The sequence below is a fragment of the Entelurus aequoreus genome, linkage group LG01 (genome assembly GCF_033978785.1).
Source record: "Entelurus aequoreus isolate RoL-2023_Sb linkage group LG01, RoL_Eaeq_v1.1, whole genome shotgun sequence".
Taxonomy (NCBI): domain Eukaryota; kingdom Metazoa; phylum Chordata; class Actinopteri; order Syngnathiformes; family Syngnathidae; genus Entelurus; species Entelurus aequoreus.
In genome coordinates, this window is record NC_084731.1 from 68,767,256 (window position 1) to 68,784,755 (window position 17,500).

Consider the following 17,500-nt stretch of genomic DNA (forward strand, 5'->3'; position numbering starts at 1 on the left):
ATATACACATATATACATACACACACATATATATATATATACATACATATATATATACACGCACACATACTGTGTATATATATATATATATATACACACACACGCACGCACGCACGCACGCACGCACATACATATATTTTTTTGTTACCATTCACGTGATCAGGGTATTCTCGCTCGTTCTTCCGTGTTGATGGGCTCATATTGCCCTTATTTATAATCATATTTTCCTTCCTGATTTGTGTTACTTTGTGGAACTTCTCATTAGCGAGTTGCGTGGCTCTCTGTGTGTGTGTGTGTGTGTTTGTATAAGCTACATATCTTGCTCTTCCCCACTGAGATAAAGATTGTGAATGACAGAAAAGAGGGCTCACTGCGTGCATTTAATGCTACTGTTAGATAAACGCTCAGAGTGAAACCTCTTTGTCCCTGTTTGAAGCGAGAGACAACTATTCTGACATGTCAGGAACAATTTTTTTTAAACTCTTGTGGTTATTTATCGCACTAATTAAACCCTTGAAGAGGACCAATCATGCAGCCCTAGTGAGGTGTAAAATATAAATGAACATCCGTCTCACCTCCTCGGTCAGTAGTGTGAAGTAAGACTTGACAGGAACATCAATCAGATTGGGTCCGTAGACTTGTCTCCTATAAACACATGTGGACTTGATGGTTGTGCATGGACAGTAGGACACAAATACAGTTTTTAAATCAGAGTTTTCAATGTAGATCAGTGTCAATTGTTGGATGGCTGTCGTTAACATCTTTACTGATACCGCTAACAAATTGGTACGTCTGAAACACTGCTAAAAAAAATTAAAAGCATAAAAATCTTGTTACAAAACAATGCATTTTTATTGTGTGACTTGCAAGTTGAACTGAATTGGAATTTGAATACTTTTTAAGTGAATTAATTAACTCATTATGTTCTACATATGATGAATGTTTATATTCAACTTGGAGAAAGCGAACCACCAAGTTTAAGTAAATAATGGTTGAACCCATAATAAATTAAGAGGCCTTAGTTCAGGGGTCGGCAACCCGCGGCTCCGGAGCCGCATGCGGCTCCTTGACCACTCTGATGCGGCTCAGCTACATACATGCCGACCCCCCCGATTTTCCCAGGAGATTTATGGATGTCAGTGTCTCTCATAAATTACTCCCAGGGAAAAAATAATCCTATTTACACTCTAATTACTAAATAAAGGGCGTGCCCTAATTGCACTGCAGTAATTGTCCTCTATAGCATTTACATACAGTGTGCCAGTCCAGCCACATGTTGCATGTTGTTATTACTTGCACACACAGGAGACAGCAAAGCATACTTACTCATCAGCCACACAGCTTACACTGACGGTAGCCGTATCAAACAACTTTAACATTGTTACGTTACAAATATGCGCCACACTGTGAACCCACACCAAAAAAGAATGAAAAACACATTTCTGGAGAACATCCCACCGTAACACAACATAAACACAACACAACCATTACCCAGAATCCCATGCAGCCCTAACTCTTCCGGTCTACATTATACACCCCCGCTACCACCAAATCCCCCCACACATCAACCCCCCCCTCTCCGTGCGTTGGTTGAGCGGAAGAGTTAGGGCTGCATGGGATTCTGGGCATTGGTACCGTCAGTGTAAGATGTGTGGCTGCTGAGTTAGTACGCCTTGCTGTCACTTACGTGAGCAAGCTGAAATTGCATTCTACGTGTGGTCGAGCAGGTACACTGTTAGGGCAGACTGTAGAGGGCGCCAAATGCAGTGTCATCACGCTCTGATATTCGGGAGTCTCCCGGGAAAAGTGAGAGGGTTGGCAAGTATGACGCTATCAAGCGCCATTAGTTCAAAACTCGCGGGCTGCACTAACATCAAATTTCCACACTAAAGTGTGTGCCGGTGCGTGTGTCGGAGACCCCTGGTTAACATAGCACAAAGCATTTAAGCTTTGTATGCAGTGTTTTTCATTTTAAATTTTTTTTTGTGGCTCCCATTACTTTTTTTAATTTGTGAAACTTGCCAAAATGGCTCTTTGAGTGGTAAAGGTTGCCGACCCCTGCCTTAGTTGGACATTCGCATGTAGACTGGGTTAACTCTCTCACAAGAAGAGGCAATAAATTCTGACTTCGGAATGCAAAAGTGATAGCTCTATCCTGGAGGAGAGACTATGTCTATCTTCACATCAACTTTTAAGTTACAACATATAAAGGTTGTTTTTCGGTAAGGATGGGCGATATGGCCTTTTATTAATATCTCGATATTTTTAGGCCATGTCACGATACACAATATATACCTCGATATTTTGCCTTAGCCTTGAATTAACACCTGATGCATATAATCACACCAGTATGATGATTCCATGTGTCTACATTAAAACATTCTTGTTCATACTGCATTAATATATGCTAATTTTAAACTTTCATGCAGAGAGGGAAATCCCAACTTAGTCAATTTACCAAAACTGTATTTATTAAACAGTTATTAAGCAGTGGCACAAACATTCATGTCATTTCCAAAACAGAAAGTGCAAGATTGTCAGAGACAATACCAACCGAGCGGTATAGCTCGGTTGGTAGAGCGGCCGTGCCAGCAACTTGAGGGTTGCAGGTTCGATCCCCGCTTCCGCCATCCTAGTCACTGCCGTTGTGTCCTTGGGCAAGACACTTTACCCACCTGCTCCCAGTGCCACCCACTCCTGGTTTGAATGTAACTTAGATATTGGGTATCTCTATGTAAAGCGCTTTGAGTCACTTGAGAAAAAGCGCTATATAAATGTAATTCACTTCACTTCACTTCACATTTTAAAACAAGCTATTATTGCACTTTTGTGCATGATGTCACTAAGATGACAAATCAAAACAACACTAAATTAAAGTGCACTTTTTGTACAGAATGCCATTGCAATATTTTAAAACAAATAGAGTGCACTTTTGTGCATGAGGTCACACAAGATATTTCAATAACTGTCAAATAAAAATAGCTGCCTAATAGGAAATCAAATAGTGTATGTCCTTCGCTATGTGGTAGGTTACTGGGACGTTATCTCCTTCTGTTGACTATTTTTTTCATACAGTGTTGATCTAGGAATGGTTGCTTCGGCATTTTGTGGGTGTGGCACCGAACGGAGATGTTGACATGCGGAGTTTCAAGCACTCCTTATTCTCTAGCGGGTGACTTTTCAAAGGATGCTACAAATTAGCAGTGCTGCTACTTTTTGTCAAACCACCTTCCAGACAATAGACCCCATGCTGTTTTTCTTGGAATTAATTCTTCTTCTTTCATTTGTTACCAGATTCGCACCGCTCCGCTAGCACCACAGCTAACGTTACCCATGCCGCTACCTCTATGCTCCGCGAGGGCGTGTAACGTTGCACGCGCGACAGTATGTGAGTATGTAAGAAGGTGCGCTTGTTTTATGTCTCTGTGAGAAGGAGAGACAAGAAAGAGTGAGAAACGCATGTAGTGTAATGCCCGCAGCTAAAAGCAACTGCGTGAGAACATATACTTGAATATCACAATATAGTCATTTTCTATATCACACAGAGACAAACCCGCGATATATCGAGTATATTTCCGGTCACTTAAACATGAACATCTCCTAGGAGTGCCTCATTTTTTGACTTGACCTCCTCCAGGTACTGCAGACCTGTATAATGATGCTCACTTGTAAAAAAGCAACTTTTTGTTTGTCTCTTTTGATCCAGTCGCACTGCCGTGTCGCCCTTCTGCCCAGGAGAGGGTGACAAGACCAGAGACACACATCACTTTCGTAATGTAAATTAAGAGTGAAGTATCGGGGAACCTCAAACTCACATACACTCTATGTATTGTACTTGTATTTTAAAATTGCTTTTCATTATGTAATTTGCGATTTGCAATAATGCATTTTTGTTGTGTAATCCTGTGTAATTTTGATTGTGGATGTTAAATGCGCCATGAAAGAAGTACAGATGGAAATTAGCATGGTGCTAAATCCGGGGCCGCCATCTTTTTAATGTAACTGCATATTGTCCTTCAAATAAACAAATACAAACAGAACAAACGCCTCTATTCGCGACCTTTACGTGGCGCCAAGTATGCCTTTGTGTGCGAACCATGCCTCTGCGTACGAACGCTTTGTTCATTCATTTGTGTGTGCAGCTGGAAGCTAGAAATTTTGATGACATCACTTCCTGTACACACGGGCACGGCCAGTCATGAGTTGGTCGCCACTTCTCAGTGTAGTTCTGACATTTTTATATACATTTTTTTTTAATCCATTTTTAACTGGGATTTATACATTGAATGTTTTGTATTGTGATTTATATTATTTTTTAATATTGTTTTTTATCTTTTCCGCTTTTATTTGCAGAATTTGTATACATTTCAACTGTGTTTTATATATAGAATGTTTTGTGCTTATTGTTAGTTTGATTATTATTTTAATACTTTTCTGTTCTAATCTGTACAGCACTTTGGTGCAGTAGTCTGTTTTAAAGATGTGCTAAATAAATAAATCTACCTTGATCTTGCATCAGCGTGATTCTTTTTGCCATTCACTAAGTTTGGTCTATTTTGTCACTCAATATGAGTGTTAAAAAAATGCCACAAATATTTGCCAAAAAGGTAAAAATCATTTTCCTTTTTTTTTGTAATTGTTTGTATTGTATCAAGATTTTTTGGAAGAGAAACCTTGCTCAATTTGAAAGGGATAAGATTAAAAAAATAAAGAACAGTTAATCATTTGATAGTGTTTCCTCTGTACTCAGCCATGCATTCATTTGTTCATATAGCTGCATCTGTGTGTATTTGTGTGCGTGCGTGCGTGTGATAATAGGGGATCTGGGTCATCCGGTTATTGTTTTTATGTTTGTATAGCACTTTGCATTGCCTTTCTTTATTGTATGAAAAGCACTTTATAAATAAAGTTTGATTTAATTTGATGCAATGTGAACTTACGTAATATTTCATAATATATTTAATAGTAAAACTGTGTTGAAAATGTGTGTATCAAATTTGATACAGCAGGTATATAAGGTAATGTAACTAAATTAGTCAATTGGCATTTTGTTATATCTCATGCATTATAAATAACAGAGCGACATACAGTCTTTTTATTTGTTTCAAATAAATCTTTACATTACACAATATGGAATATTTACAGGTAATTATACATACACAATTTGATGTTTTATTTTGTGGTGATCACTCGGTGTGTCGTGTGATAATGAATTCAAGCTTTCTGATTTTTATGAGAAAAAAATAAATAAATAAAAATAATGATTTTGACTTTTTGTAGTTTTTATTTTAGATGGCAAATAGTTACAACTTTGAAGATGCTTTGAAAATGATAAAAAAAAAAGTGAATTCAAGTGATTTGGAGGAACTGGGGGGCGGGGGGTAGATGATGACGAATGTTATTTTTATGTTAGGAAATAAGATGGATATTTTTGTGTATTGCATCATGTTTTGGTTTGTTATAAAAATAACATAAAAATATATATTGTGACCTCTGTCAAATATGATACAAATTTAAAATCATATATGGAAATAGATTTTTGTAATAAAACAATTATTGTTCAGAAAGACCAATAAGAGCTCCAGTTTTAAATAATTTGAATTTACTCTCTCCAATTTGGCCAGAGAAACTCATCACACCAGAGTACTTTCAAATTAATCTAACATACCAGGTGGTCCATGATTCTGCTACAAATTTGCTGACATTTTGTAGACAATGTGAGTAAACAGACCCTTGAAAGTACTTTGAAATGATGACACAGCGTTTACTTATCTGACACAACCTTCCATAGTCATGGTACAAATAGAAAAATGCAACTAACATAAAAGTCAACACAACCAGATCACTGAACACCATAGAAATAATAAAAAATGACACCTCTCCACACTTATCCATGTTTGCATTTGAGGAGGTCGTCAGAGTCGAAATGTTCACATACTCTTAAAGGCCTACTGAAACCCACTACTACCGACCACGCAGTCTGATAGATTATATATCATTGATGAAATCTTAACATTGCAACACATGCCAATACGGCCGGGTTAACTTATAAAGTGCAATTTTGAATTTCCCGGGAAACTTCCAGTTGAAAACGTCTAGATATGATGACGTTTTGCGCGTGACGTCAATGGTTGAAGCGGAAGAATTGGGACACATTGTATCCCAATACAAAAAGCTCGTCGCGCCGTCGATCGCTGGAACGCAGGTGAGCACGGGTGTTGATCAGATGAGGGCTTGCGTAGGTGGATAGCTAATGTTTTTAGCATAGCTCTGTGAGGTCCCGTAGCTAAGTTAGCTTAAATGGCGTCGTTAGCAACAGCATTGTTAAGCTTCGCCAGGCTGGAAAGCATTAACCGTGTAGTCACAAGTCCAGGGTTTAATAGCATTGTTGATCTTCTGTCTATCCTTCCAGTAAGGGGCTTATTTCTTTTGTTTCTATCTGCAGTTAAGCCCGATGCTATCACGTTAGCTCCGTAGCTAAAGTGCTTCACCGATGTATTGTCGTGGGGATAAAGGTCACTGTGAATGTCCATTTCGCGTTCTCGACTCTCATTTTCAAGAGGATATAGTATCCAAGGTGGTTTAAAATACAAATCCGTGATCCACAATACAAAAAGGAAAAAGTGTGGAATCCAATGAGACCTTGTACCTAAGTTACGGTCAGAGCGAAAAAAGAAAGTCCTGCACTGCACTCTAGTCCTTCACTCTCACGTTCCTCATCCACAAATCTTTCATCCTCGCTCAAATTAATGGGGTAATCGTCGCTTTCTCGGTCCGAATCGCTCTCGCTGCTGGTGTAAACAATGGGGAAATGTGAGGAGACCTTCAACATGTGACGTCACGCTACTTCCGGTACAGGCAAGGCTTTTTTTATCAGCGACCAAAAGTTGCGAACTTTATCGTCGATGTTCTCTACTAAATCCTTTCAACAAAAATATGGCAATATCGCGAAATGATCAGGTATGACACATAGAATGGATCTGCTATCCCCGTTTAAATAAGAAAATTTCATTTCAGTAGGCCTTTAACATCCATCCATCCATTTTCTACCGCTTGTCCATTTTGGGGTCGCTGGAGCCTATCTCAGCTGCATTCGGGCAGAAGGCGGGGTACACCCTGGACAAGTCGCTACCTCATCGCAGGGCCTATTAATTATATATCCATCACATTAATATAATATGCACATGTATTTGGCTCCCGACCACATTTTTGGAGCCCAATGCAGCCCCAAAGTCAAAAAGTTTGGACGCATTGTTTAATATTTTCGATACAAAAATTGACTCTTAAAAAAAAAAAATTGCACTGATTCATATTTTTCTATATAATCGATTCTAACAAAAATCATGAATCAATTTAGAATCGGAAAAAAAAAATATTTGGATGTGAATAAATAATTTTGAGCACCCCTACTGTCTGATCGCTGACACGAATGTTTCAAGTTTTTATTTTAGCGCCGACAAATACTTTGGTTACCACGTTGGCACCGGCGCCATTAGGGAACCGACTTTGGGTGCCCATCCCCAGTGTGCGCTCGCAGGTGTGGGGCGTGTGCTCACCTCAAGACCTGCTGGGGGGAACTCAAGCCGTCTCGGAAGCCGTGGAGGTCCTGGCAGGTCCAGTCCTCGTGGAGGACGCTGCAGTCAGACGTCAGCCATGAAGCAGAGTCCTCGGTGCATTTCAGAGTGCTCGCACGTTACCTGACGCGACAGAAATCCGCCCTCCTGTCCAGCCACACGTAGCGCAGTCCTTCCAGCAGGTAGTAACGAAGCAGCGTTTGCTGTTACGAAACATTCGCACTCAATCATATTCTTTGTTATGAAAAAAAAAAGCCGAATGTGTTCCTCACCTTCTCCTGGTAAAGCTGAACTGTGTCTCTCCAGTCGGTGTCCTCGCTATCTCCTAATAATCCCAAACTAAAAGGACAAGGAATTTGAGGCCTTTTTTAGACGGACGCTCACATATTCACTTAAAGAGGAAGTGCACTTTCTTTGGAATTTTGCCTGTCGTTCACAATCATTATGAGAGACAAGAACACACTTCTTTTTTTCTTTTCTTTTTTTTTAGGATTTTAAAGATGATTAAAAAACGCTTGAACGATGCAACTAATAGAAGTCCCCATTATAGCCTTCAAAGTCTCTAAAACAACTTCAAAACCCTCCATCAACGTTTTATATACACACTGCAAGTATACTGTATACATAACGTAGTAACAGACACCATCATAACAATATGTAATATGGACAATATACACACTGCAAATATATATATATAATGTAGTAACAGACACCTTCATTACATTATGTAATATGTACAATATACACACTGCAAGTATACAGGTATATACGTATACAATGTAATAACAGACCCCTTTATAACAATATGTAAAATATACAAACTGCAAGTATATATATATAATGTAGTAACAGACACCTTTATAACAATATTTAAAAATATACACATTGCAAGTAAATTTATAATTTAGTAACAGACACCTTCATAACAATATATACAAAACCCCAAACCAGTGAAGTTGGCACATTGTGTAAATGGTAAATAAAAACAGAATACAATGATTTGCAAATCCTTTTCAACTTATATTCAATTGACAAGCTATTCAAGACAAGATATTTAATGTTAGAACTGAGAATCTAAATTACTTTTTTTGCAAATATTCATTAACTTAGGATTTAATGGCAGCAACACTTTGCAAAAAACTGTGTTACATGGCCTTTCCTTTTAACAACACTCTGTAAACGTTTGGGAAGTGAGGAGACCAATTTTTGAAGCTTTTCAGTTGGAATTCTTTCCCATTCTTGTTTGATGTACAGCTTAAGTTGTTCAACAGTCCGGGGTCTCCGTTGTGGTATTTTACGCTTCACAATGTGCCACACATTTTCAATGGGAGACAGGTCTGGACTATAGGCAGGCCAGTCTAGATTTTACCTCTGATTATATTCCCTCAGCTATAAAGGCAGAAACACAGCATGGAAAACAAACAATGTAATAAAAAAATATTAAAATCACATTGAACATCCATCCATCCATCCATCTTCTTCCGCTTATCCGAGGTCGGGTCGCGGGTGGCAGCAGCCTAAGCAGGAAAGCCCAGACTTCCCTCTCCCCAGCCACTTCGTCTAGCTCCTCCCGGGGGATCCCGAGGCGTTCCCAGGCCAGCCGGGAGACATAGTCTTCCCAACGTGTCCTGGGTCTTCCCCATGGCCTCCTACCGGTCGGACGTGCCCTAAACACCTCCCTAGGGAGGCGTTCGGGTGGCATCCTGACCAGATGCCCGAACCACCTCATCTGGCTCCTCTTGATGTGGAGGAGCAGTGGCTTTACTTTGAGCTCCCCCCGGATGGCAGAGCTTCTCACCCTATCTCTAAGGGAGAGCCCCGCCACCCGGCGGAGGAAACTCATTTCGGCCGCTTGTACCCGTGATCTTGTTCTTTCGGTCATAACCCAAAGCTCATGATCATAGATGAGGATGGGAATGTAGATCGACCGGTAAATTGAGAGCTTTGCCTTCTGGCTCAGCTCCTTCTTCACCACAACGGATCGATACAGCGTCCCCATTACTGAAGACGCCGCACCGATCCGCCTGTCGATCTCACGATCCACTCTTCCCTCACTAGTGAACAAGACTCCGAGGTACTTGAACTCCTCCACTTGGGGCAGGGTCTCCTCCGCAACCCGGAGATGGCACTCCACCTTTTTCCGGGCGAGAACCATGGACTCGGACTTGGAGGTGCTGATTCTCATCCCAGTCGCTTCACACTCAGCTGCGAACCGATCCAGTGAGAGCTGAAGGTCCTGGCCAGATGAAGCCATCAGGACCACATCATCTGCAAAAAGCAGAGACCTAATCCTGCAGCCACCAAACCAGATCCCCTCAACGCCTTGACTGCGCCTAGAAATTCCGTCCATAAAAGTTATGAACAGAATCGGTGACAAAGGGCAGCCTTGGCGGAGTCCAACCCTCACTGGAAACGTGTCCGACTTACTGCCGGCAATGCGGCACATTGAACAAATAATCTCTAAAAATGAAGGAATATGTAAGAAATGCCTCATAAAGTGTAAGAAAATAGTGCAAAATGTGAAAATGTAAACATAGAGAAACCTGAGAAGATCTATTTTCTGCAGGTTTAGTGGCAGGAAGTTACAGCTGTGCTCTAAAGGGTGAACGCGGCTAAGGTGGTGTGGCATTAGCGGTCTTGCCTTGCATCATTTACAGACCACATTGGTCTGACTACGGTCCCTTTGAAAACTTTTCCTCTTTTATCCACACTTTCTTCAGATGGACTTTCTCTTCTCACTCCATGCAAAGACTCAACCTGACTAGATAATTGATACTGTCACCTGATCATCAGTGATCAACATTTTATCGAACGCAGTTTTGATTAATATGGATCCCGTGTCTATCATGATAGATATGGATATGGTTTTATGACCAAGCACACTGTTATATTGAAGGGAGGGGTGAAGACTAAAGAGGCTGACCTTCCCTCCTCCATCTCCTCGGTCAGGACCTCCACCACATGCTGCTGGCCAAAAGTGTCCTGAAGGAGAGAAATATCTTATTAGGCGCCAACAAAGGTGTGAGTGAATATGCTGATGGGATCCTTCTCACTCGTATCAACACGAAGTCCGCTAGCGCCAGAGGACAGGGGCAGCAGCGTGCTAGGAGAGCCAGGCGAGGGCGCCAGCGAAACACCACCAGGAGTAAACCCAAGGACAGCACGGCCATCAGGCGACACGACCACACCCGCCATCTGACCCGCTTGTAGCCCCGAGCGTCCTGGTGGGGCACAGTGTGACGTTGTGATGGTGTGCAGCGCAGTGCTGCACTTTCTCCACATTTCCTCATGCTACGGTGAAGTAAATTCATTTTTGCCCTCAAAATTCTACACACAATACCCCATAATGACAATGTGAAAAGTTTATTTTTCACATTGTCATTATGGGGCATTGTGTGTAGAATTTTTGTACTCAAAATTCTACACACAATACCCCATAATGACAATGTGAACAGTTTAGTAGGTAAATCTATTTTTGTCCTCAAAAATTCTACACCCAATACCCCATAATGACAATGTGAAGAATTTAGTTTTCACATTGTAATTATGGGGCATTGTGTGTAGAATGTGTGTCCTAAAAATTCTACTCACAATGCCCCATAATGACAATGTGAAAATTTTATTTTTCACTTTGTCATTATGGGGCATTGTGTGGAGAATGTTTGTCCTCAAAATTCTACACCCAATACCCCATAATGACAATGTGAACTTTATTTTTCACATTGTCATTATGGGGCATTGTGTGTAGAATGTTTGTCCTCAAAATTATACACACAATACCCCATAATGACATTGTGAAAAGTAAATTTTTCACATTGTCATAATGACAATGTGAAGAGTTTATGTTTTACATTATCATTATGAGGCATTGTGTGTAGAATGTTTGTCCTCTCCTCAAGATTCTACACATAATACCCCATAATGACAATGTGAAAAGTTTATTAAGTAAATCCATTTTTATTTTTAAAATCCTACACACAATACCACATGACAATGTGAAAAGTTTTTTAAGTAAACCCATTTTTGTCCTCAAGATTCTACACACAATACCCCATGATGACAACGTGAAAAGTTTATTAAGTAAATCAATTGTTGTCCTCAAAATTCTACACACAATACCCCGTAATGTCAATGTCAAATGTTTGTCATTAGGGGGACTTTTTTTAATTTTGAGGACAAAAATGTATTTATTCCACCGTAACATAACAAAATGTGGAAAAAGTGAAGCGCTGTGATTACTTCCCGGATGCACTGTGTTGTTAGCGAGTCCAGTCTGACTTCTGCGGCGTGGTTACCATGTGTTTGCCAGGCGCTCATGCAGGCCGACTGTCCAGTCTGCAGCACACGTCCTGGGGAGCAGGTCACCAGGAACAGTCACCAGACATGTCGACGCGCCCACAAGGTCAATATGAACACACGATGCTTTGACATGCGAGGATAAATAACAAGTAGAGCATTCATTCCATGAGGAACACGCCACAGATGATGAGGGCAATGAGACATTAGAGTGGTGCTGTTCAACTGGCGGCCCTGGGGCCAAAACCGGCCCGGGAACGACGCCATACGAGATCAGTTCAGAACTTGGGAGACCAACATTCTTGCAGCAAATTCCAATAGCATTAATTAAATACCAAACTATATAGCACTGAGGTGCATAACTGCTAAATTAGCTTTAAAAACTGTTAGCATGCTAAAATGCCAACTGTAATTTACGTCAAGCACCTAAAAAATATCACTCTGAAAACTGTGTTTTAAAATGCTAGCATGCTGACATTAGCATGCATCAAGTAGCAAAATATGTCTCGTTATAACTATAAAATTAGCACAAAAAAAACTTTGCATACTAACGTTAAGATGCTAACAGGTATAATTCGTCAAGGAACAAAATATTTGACGCTGACGTGTATAACTGCATAATTAGCAAAACAAAATAGCATGCTGATGCTAGCATGCTAAAATGTTAACTGTAATTTACGTCAAGCACCAAAATATATCACTCTCAGGTGTGTATCTGAAAACTGTGTTTAAAATCCCAGCAAGCTAATGAGAGCATGCATCAACTAGCGAAATATGTATTTTTATACTGACAAAATTTGAAAAAACAAAAACCTAGCATACAAATGTTAAGATGCTAACAGGTATCATTCGTCAAGGAACAAAATATTTTACACTGAGGTTTATACCTGCATAATTAGCACAAAAAAAACTAGCATGCTAATGTTTGCATTAGGTCTGTGTCTAAAAACTGTTTAAAGTGCTAGCATGCTAACATTAGCATGCAACAAGCACCAAAATATGTCTTTTTATACCTATAAAATTTGAAAAACTAAAAAACTAGCATAGTAACGTTAATATGCTAACAGGTATCATTCGTCAAAGAACCAAATATTTGACGCTGAGGTTTATACATGCATAATTAGCAAAAAAAATAGCATGCTGATGCTAGCATGCTAAAATGTTAACTGTAATTTACGTCAAGCACCAAAATATATCACTCTCAGGTGTGTATCTGAAAACTGTGTTTAAAATCCCAGCATGCTAATGAGAGCATGCATCAACTAGCAAAATATGTATTTTTATACCGATAAAATTTGATGAAAAAAAAAACCTAGCATACAAATGTTAAGATGCTAACAGGTATCATTCGTCAAGGAACAAAATATTTTACGCTAAGGTTTATACCTGCATAATTAGCACAAAAAAAATAGCACACTAATGTTTGCATTAGGTGTGTGTCTAAAAACTGTTTAAAGTGCTAGCATGCTAACATTAGCATGCAACAAGCACCAAATATGTCTTTTTACCCATAAAATTTGAAAAAACAAAAAAACTAGCATAGTAACGTTAATATGCTAACAGGTATCATTCGTCAAGAACCAATATTTGACGCTGAGGTTTATGCCTGCATAATTAGCAAAAAAAAAATCCTAGCATGCTAAAATGTTAACTGTAATTTAATAATTACATCATTTAAATTATTTTATACACCTTTAAAAAATATTAACATTGTTAAAAGTGACATTATTTAAGTGGTATGCAATACATACTGTTTATTTACAATTTTAGAAATGCTTGTTTCGTCAAAATATGGAGAGGGCAGTGGTGTTGTGAATATTTATTAATCTATTTTTGCATAAAATTTGTATCCTTTTTTGTGTGGAGCCGACACATAACCAAGTATCAATGCGCGAGTCAGACGCGGATTAATACCTGCGTCCACCTGTCGACATAAAATTGACTTAATAATTCAAACTTAATAATATTGTTTTAAACATTTGTTTGTGATATTCTAAATATTTATAGTAAAATGAAAGAATAAGGACAAAATACAAGCATTATTGTTGATAATAATACACTAAACTAGAACGACGAGCGCATTCACGGACACGTTACTTTTACGGCTATACAGGGAGCGTAAAGGCACTGTAAAACAATAAAGTGGACAAACTATCGTCTCGTTTAAAATATTAACACCAAAGATAAACACAGGAATGTAAACAAAGTGTTAATTGGGTCGTGGGTTGACTTTTAAAAAGAGATTAGCGTCGAAAATGATAGTTTCCGACACTGAGGGGTAAACATGAACATACCGTCAACTGGAAACAGCCATTCGAGGTCTCTAATGTTCTGTTTTTCGTGTTTCTAGGAGAAAATGTGTGGCGACTATTAAAGACTGAGGTGCAGTTAATGAAGGCTGCAAAAAAGGTAAAGTCTGGCAATTAAAGACGGCCGAGAAGTAAAGTCTGCGCTCTGAGCAGCCGGGATAGAACAGCTGACCCGGAAGTGTCATTACCGAGGCAGCAGCAGCATTGCGCATGCGAACACTGGCACGTCAATGCTAACCATTGTCGAGTAATGTTTTTACTGCAGTTTTTAACCCTTATGTTATCCTGCACTTTCCGGGAAATAAATAAATAAATAAATTATATATATATATAAATATATATATATATATATATACACACACACATACATACATACATACATACATACATACATACATACATACATACTTACATACATACATATATATATATATATATATATATATATATATATATACATATATATATATATATTATATATATATATATATATATATATATAGATATATATACACATTAACATTATATACTGTATATATAATACACATATATACATATAAATGATAAATGGGTTATACTTGTATAGCGCTTTTCTACCTTCAAGGTACTCAAAGCGCTTTGACAGTATTTCCACATTTACCCATTCACACACACATTCACACACTGATGGCGGGAGCTGCCATGCAAGGCGCTAACCAGCAGCCATCAGAGGCAAAGGGTGAAGTGTCTTGCCCAAGGACACAACGGACGTGACTAGGAAGGTAGAAGGTGGGAATTGAACCCCAGTAACCAGCAACACTCCAATTGCTGGCACAGCCACTCTACCAACTTCGCCACGCCGTCTACACATATATATATATACATATATATACATATACACATATATACACACACATATATATATATATATATACATACAAACATATATATATACACACACATACATATATATACATATATATACATATATATATATATATATATATATATATATACATATATATATATATATATATATACATATATATATATATACATATATATATATATATATATATATACATATATATATATATACATATATATATATATATATATACATATATATATATATATATATATATATATGTATATATATATATATATGTACATATATATATATATATATATATATACATACATATATATATATATATATATATATATATATATATACACACATATATATATATCCTAGTGGTTAGAGTGTCCGCCCTGAGATCGGTAGGTTGGAGTTCAAATCCCAGCCGAGTCATACCAAAGACTATAAAAATGGGACCCATAACCTCCCTGCTTGGCACTCAGCATCAAGGGTTGGAGTTGGGGGTTAAATCACCAAAATGATTCCCTGGGCGCGGCGCCGCTGCTGCCCACTGCTCCCCAAGGGGATGGGTCAAATGCAGAGGACAAATTTCACCACATCTAGTGTGTGTGTGACAATCATTGGTACTTTAATCTTTAATCTTAATATATATATATATATATATATATATATATATATATATATATATATATATATATATATATATATATATATATATATATATATATATATATATATATACACACATCTCCTCTCTGAGCTGCCACCTTACCGTGGTAGAAGAGATTGCGTGTCCCAATGATCCTAGGAGCTATGTGTCCGGGGGATTTATGCCCCCTGGTAGGGTCTCCCAAGATCCCTAGGTGAGGATCAGACAAAGAGCAGCTCGAAGACCTCAATGAAAAATAAAAACTATGGACCCAGATTTCCCTCGCCCGGACGCGGGTCACCGGGGCCCCCTTCTGGAGCCAGGCCCCCTCCAATGGGCTCACCACCCATAGCAGGGGTCATAGAGGTCGGGTGCGATGTGAGCTGGGCGGCAGCCGAAGGCAGGGCACTTGGCGGTCCGATCCTCGGCTACAGAAGCTAGCTCTTGGGACGTGGAACGTCACCTCGCTGGGGGGGAAGGAGCCTGAGCTAGTGCGCGAGGTGGAGAAGTTCCGGCTAGACATAGTCGGACTCAATTCGACGCACAGCAAGGGCTCTGGAACCAGTTCTCTCGAGAGGGGCTGGACTCTCTTCCACTCTGGCGTTGCCGGCAGTGAGAGGCGACGGGCTGTGGCAATTCTTGTTGCCCCCCGGCTCAGAACCTGCATGTTTGAGTTCAACCCGGTGGACGAGAGGGTAGCTTCTCTCCGCCTTCGGGTGGGGGAACGGGTCCTGACTGTGGTTTGCGCTTAAGCGCCAAACCGCAGCTCAGAGTACCCACCCTTTTTGGATTCACTCGAGGGAGTACTTGAGAGTGCTCCCCCGGGTGATTCCCTTGTTCTACTGGGGGACTTCAACGCTCATGTTGGCAGCGACAGTGAAACCTGGAGAGGCGTGATTGGGAAGAATGGCCGCCCGGATCTGAACCCGAGCGGTGTTTTGTTATTGGACTTTTGTGCCCGTCACAGATTGTCCATAACAAACACCATGTTCAAACATAAGGGTGTCCATATGTGCACTTGGCACCAAGACACCCTAGGCCGCAGTTCCATGATCGACTTTGTAATTGTGTCGTCGGATTTGCGGCTTCATGTTTTGGACACTCGGGTGAAGAGAGGGGTGGAGCTTTCTACCGATCACCACCTGGTGGTGAGTTGGCTGCGATGGTGGGGGAAGATGCCGGACAGACCTGGCAGGCCCAAACGCATTGTGAGGGTTTGCTGGGAACGTCTGGCAGAGTCTCCTGTCAGAGAGAGTTTCAATTCCCACCTCCGGAAGAACTTTGAACATGTCACGAGGGAGGTGCTGGACATTGAGTCCGAATGGACCATGTTCCGCGCCTCTATTGTCGAGGCGGATGATTGGAGCTGTGGCCGCAAGGTAGTTGGTGCCTGTCGTGGCGGTAATCCTAGAACCCGTTGGTGGACACCGGCGGTGAGGGATGCCGTCAAGCTGAAGAAGGGATCCTATCGGGTTCTTTTGACTCATAGGACTCCTGAGGCAGCGGACAGGAACCGACAGGCCAAGCGGTGTGCGGCTTCGGCGGTCGCGGAGGCAAAAACTCGGACATGGGAGGAGTTCGGGGAAGCCATGGAAAACGACTTCCGGACGGCTTCGAAGCGATTCTGGACCACCATCCGCCGCCTCAGGAAGGGGAAGCAGTGCACTATCAACACCGTGTATGGTGAGGATGGTGTTCTGCTGACCTCGACTGCGGATGTTGTGGATCTGTGGAGGGAATACTTCGAAGACCTCCTCAATCCCACCAACACGTATTCCTATGAGGAAGCAGTGCCTGGGAATCTGTGGTG

At 40.2% G+C, this 17,500-nt stretch overlaps 1 protein-coding gene across 1 annotated transcript in view; it reads right to left on the bottom strand.

Annotated features, from left to right (window-relative positions):
• LOC133656218 (polyamine-transporting ATPase 13A2-like) overlaps positions 1–14,363 on the bottom strand; it is a 60,134-nt gene extending 45,771 nt beyond the window's left edge. The window contains 8 exon segments of the mRNA XM_062057139.1: positions 576–645; positions 7,557–7,634; positions 7,698–7,777; positions 7,847–7,913; positions 10,498–10,556; positions 10,628–10,795; positions 11,870–11,923; positions 14,165–14,363. Of these exon segments, the coding sequence (XP_061913123.1) occupies positions 576–645; positions 7,557–7,634; positions 7,698–7,777; positions 7,847–7,913; positions 10,498–10,556; positions 10,628–10,795; positions 11,870–11,872 (525 nt within the window). The 5' untranslated portion in view covers positions 11,873–11,923; positions 14,165–14,363.
• Between the last annotated feature and the right edge of the window lie 3,137 nt (positions 14,364–17,500).